The sequence below is a fragment of the Lepisma saccharinum genome, chromosome 4, assembly GCF_977018435.1.
Source record: "Lepisma saccharinum chromosome 4, izLepSacc3.1, whole genome shotgun sequence".
In the NCBI taxonomy this organism is placed as follows: domain Eukaryota; kingdom Metazoa; phylum Arthropoda; class Insecta; order Zygentoma; family Lepismatidae; genus Lepisma; species Lepisma saccharinum.
In genome coordinates this window covers 47,381,846-47,386,622 of record NC_139232.1, presented here as the reverse complement: position 1 = coordinate 47,386,622, position 4,777 = coordinate 47,381,846, and the positions used below count along the sequence as shown (strand labels likewise).

The window sequence follows — 4,777 nt, the reverse complement described above, 5'->3', positions numbered from 1 at the left end:
AAGAATTTGAATAAACAAATCTTGATGTTAAATTTGCATGGAAAATTACTTTTTACTCGCACAAGTTCATTTCGTATCTGTATTTACAAAATTTTGATACATTCTAACGTGTTACATACGTATATAAATTACATGAAAATTTACTATAATGCAGCTTCTCCTCGTTCAATATCCACATCGTGTGATCTACGATGAAAAAACGATACAACACAGTTTGAAAACCTTGTGCCGGGTGAATACGTTCTGCAGAATTTATGCCAGTAATTTGCATCCATTTCATACTCTGGTGCGAACTGCAGCGATGTACGGATGAGATTTCGCAACCGTTGTAGCAGTGTTCCGCCCATGTTTGCTACCATCGTTGTAACGTACGCTGGAATGAAAACTATTGTACGGAACGATGCCCCCCACCCTGCTGCTACAGTCCAACGGGGGAATAGCTCTGCCCCGTATGAAATTTGTTTGCTGCAGACAACGAAGGCCAAAGACGCTGAGTAATGTTACCGGAGTTATGACCACCCAACACAGCCACCATAATCCATTAACTGTCCTTCCACCGTGAACGAACTTCAAAAGTCTTTCGTACTTTTTCCTACCGTATATGAACACAAATGCAAGCAATTCTATTATGCAGATGATCACTAGTGTCGGCGTAGCGTGGGTATCCAGCAGTTTGAACCAGTATATGCCATTTTCTCGAATGCAGAATGCAGAGACTAGGAAAATAAAGAACACGGTGACTATGATGCGAGGCAATCTGTCCTTCTTCAGAGTGGGATAAACATCGTACAGACTCCACTGGAAGGCGTCAAGTTGTATCACTATCCAAGAGAGTGCGGTATAGCCGAGAGAGGCAAATACCAGGACGTTCCATAGCTGGGGACAAGGCATGGTGGCTATCATCGCAGGATAAATAGAGAACATCACTGCCGGCCCGTCCTTTGCCAGGGAGAAGAATGGGATACCAGTCTGCGCTTGCAAGAAGCCCAAGCCGCAAAATAGCACGAGTCCGAAGATCACGCTCACGGCCGTACTCAGACCAGGGACGCAGAACACTTCCCACCAGCAATTATGATTCACATAGTTGAAGCGAGCTCGTTGTACTGCAGTGCCGTGTCCGACCCCGACGGTGAACAGCGCTTGGACTGCTGCGTCCACCCATGTTCCGACGCGAAGAAGTTCCTTAATTTCTGGTACAAAGAACGCTCTAAGCCCGTTCGCTGCGCCTGGAAGAGTGACTCCACGGATCATCATGATTGTCATGGCTATGTAACCGATCGGCACGAGAAAGTAGAAGCTTATGCGAAACTTCTTCCAGCCTACTTTACAGCAAGTAATTATCAGAGCGCATAATACGAGATGCAACGCCTCCATCTCTAGCACAAGTCCTCCAGCAGGATCCTCGATACTTGAAGATGTCCTGAGGGCGAATTTCGTAAGATACTGCTCTGACGGCCTCTGTGGGTTAGTTGCTAAGCTTGCCAAGGCACTGCTTCCCAGCTCGGTACAGTTTCCGTCATTCCAAACGTTCTTGCACTTGCTCCAATCTATACTCTTGCTAAGGGGATATGCCATGAAGAAGAGTGAGTACGTGCCAATGACGCATGCGAACACGCATAAGAACATATTCACTATTAGCGTTGCATATCCAGCTCCTTTCGTGATTGGAGACGCAGCAAACATTTTGATGTAGCCGCTACTAGTAAACTGTGCCACCACATGTTCTAGGTGGAACATAGGTAATCCACAAATGAGGATGAAGATTAGGTACGGGATGAGGAAAGCTCCTCCCTTATGAACGTAACACTCTCACCGAACCTTAGTACATGACCTATGTTTGACACTTAGTCCGGAGACCGAAGCCCCCTTCCTAGGTGCCGGGCCCAGCTAAACGGTTTGATTCCAGGGTACGTGTGACCGGATCGGTTTTTACCCCCGACGAATAGCCGACTCGTGCATAAAGTGACGTTGAATAATAATAATAATAATCAATAATAATAATAATAATGACGTAGATAATAATAATTGATGTTAGCCAGCGGAAATGCTTTGCTGACAACGTTGAACTAAAATATAAATACCAACAGTTATGAGGATTAGTATACTATTTGTATAAACGCAAATCATAGTCAAACATAGATAACAAAAATGTATATTATATAACACACAAAAATAGACACTCTACACAACCCCTCGCTATCACTCAGCATTCACGCACTCATTCAAACTTCAGGGGACTAATTACATTAATATAAATACATTGGCCCTTCTTTAGACACCATGCAATATTTAGTTTTTCTTATGAATATTAAACTGCGCCCGAAGACGTTAATTTGCTTAGAATTAAAGATACTAAACTTTCATCTGCGCGTGCTCATTACATTCTGCCAACGGGCATGACACGTAAACTTTTTATTCTTGCAATTTATTTAGACATTTAAATAATTGTTGTAGAATTATCACTAATGCGCCTTGGAACTTCAATAACATTAGGCTTAGATATCAGCTGCAAGGCATACATGTTTACAGAATAAAAATGAAGACACTGATGTATGAATACATTAAAAATAGCACGAAGTTAATTTACTTCCTCACTTAGCAAACTTGAGAGGTGATCTATGCAAGAGAGACACGATTTATGCTGTTTTTAATCAAATATTTTACCGAGTAAAGCATATAAGGTGACATCAATAAACATTATTACTCAACAGCTCGGCGCAGAGCGTGGAAAAACAACAGTATGCTGTGAATATATCTTCCGAATTAGCAATTGTGAAATTTAGATGATGTTGGCAAGAAATAATTTAATCAATACCTTTACGACTTTTAACTTTAAATACAGGTATCTTTTCGTCTGACGGCCGATCTTTGGAGGCTTGGGTAGATGATCACTCACACATATAGAAAATTAACAGTAGTATTCTATATCATCTCGACGTTCCAGCGACATTTACTGTAGTCCTCTAAACGGCGGCGGGACGTCGATCCGCGGTCCTCTTTGCAACACTAACACTTCCCCACACTACTTCTTTGTAGCGGCACTTCGCAATCTTCTTGGACACACCTTCCTTCTACGCTTCTACATCACGGCGATAATCTTGTCGGCCTCGTAATGGAGCGATTAATTGCTTCGCATCGTCTCTCTCTCTCTCTCTTTCTGGGGGGACGGCGAAAACGGGCGAAGTTTCTTTACCGGGGGTACTCGTCGATTCTCACTGCTAATCTCACGCGGGACGTCGGCGTCGCCTCAAGACGCAGTAGGTGTCGCTTCATTATCTCAATCTTCTATTCTAGACGGTAGATCTAAGTGTGGGCTGGTGTCGCTTCATCTTCCAATTTCTCTCTCTCTCTCTCTTTCTCTCTCCGTAGAATTCTCGTCGGGCGTCGGCGTCTCGACTGGCGGCTTTCGGCGGTATCATTTCATGGCTTCTAATCGGGCTGTGGGCGTCATTTGTGGCGATGTGGCGTTTGTGGCTTTTGTGGCGGCGTTTTAGTGGTGTGACGTCGCGACGCTGAGCGATGATCTGCTGCGTTGTCGGCTTCATGCAGGCTAGGAAGACCCGTAGCCCTCCTTCTCTTGATTTTAGCCCGCCATAGTTGTATTAATGTTCCTCGTCACAAAACGAATAACGCGAATCCAGTGCACAGGTCACTAATTAACACTGCGTATTCGTACAACTAGTCACTGTTACTCACTCACGCAGGATAAAATACACGGCGCGGTAGAAAAAAGACAAAGTCCCGAATCTTTACTCCGACTGTCGCAGAGGTGTTGTCGGTTCAAAAACTGGCGGTAGACTGTAAGTGTTTGTCCGTTCTGCCACTATTTAAAGACAACTTGAAATTTCGAATACAGCAGACTGACTTTTAGGCGCGGAAACCTGCAGTTACGACGTTGGTGGGCAAGTGTCCCTTTTTTGCTAGGTCCAGCTTCTTCAAGCACACGTGTTGCGTTAGAATGGGGTGAAAAGAATAGTTCTACCCTCATCCGGTACGTAACATGTTCCTCCAGTAATTGGCCCCCCACGTGGACTTTCCGTCGCCAAATGCACAAAAGTCGCTCAAAACAGTGAAAGATTTATCACAGCACATTGTTAGTTCCCAGCTCCTACGACCGAAAGGGGGAAAAGTCGACAAAAGCAGAAAAACACAAAAGGTTCAGAAACGTGGTGTTTTTCTACCGAAGCTTCAAGCGGATACGAAGGTTACCTTTTCAATAAAAAATATTGAAAACCTAGGATATAGAATAATAAAAACGTAGGTGACAAAAACTGATTGTCATAAAACATGTATGGGAATCTCCAGACGCCACCGATGCCGATGCAGGGGCTGAGGTAGTAGAACAGGACCTCCATCCTTTTTAGGTAAGTCTCCATACATAACTGGTTTATTAAAATTTATTCACTTTGGTATTGTAGTCATTATTGTGATTTCTTCTTATTAGTAGAACGAATATGAAGTTGATATCTCTCATACCATATTGATTTTTGAAGATGACAAGTATATAAAAATTGTAATGAAATAAAAAAAGGGACACTTCTGGAATTTCAATGCAGAGCTAATTAAAACTATATTATACTCTCTAGCATACTTAAACCCAAAGGTTTATCCCTACAGCATCCCTTAATCCTCGTCTTGGCCTTCCTACTAGTCTCTTACCATCAGGTTTCCCAACAAGAATCTTGTAAACTATTCTTTCCTCTGCCATTCGTGTTACATGGCCTGCCCATCTAAGTCTTCTTGATTAAATTATTCTAATAATAATAATTAAAAAGTC

General features: G+C 42.9%; 1 protein-coding gene across 1 annotated transcript; it reads right to left on the bottom strand.

Annotated features, from left to right (window-relative positions):
- Positions 1 to 276: 276 nt before the first annotated feature.
- On the bottom strand, positions 277 to 1,737 carry LOC145986919 (creatine transporter-like). Its single transcript, XM_083121386.1, has one exon. It carries the CDS (start codon positions 1,735 to 1,737, stop codon positions 277 to 279), a length of 1,461 nt encoding a protein of 486 aa, XP_082977512.1.
- Positions 1,738 to 4,777: the final 3,040 nt, after the last annotated feature.

Excerpts from the sequence above, each read along its gene's own strand:
- LOC145986919 (XM_083121386.1), bottom strand. The coding sequence starts at position 1,737 with ATGTTCCACCTAGAACATGTGGTGGCACAGTTTACTAGTAGCGGCTAC.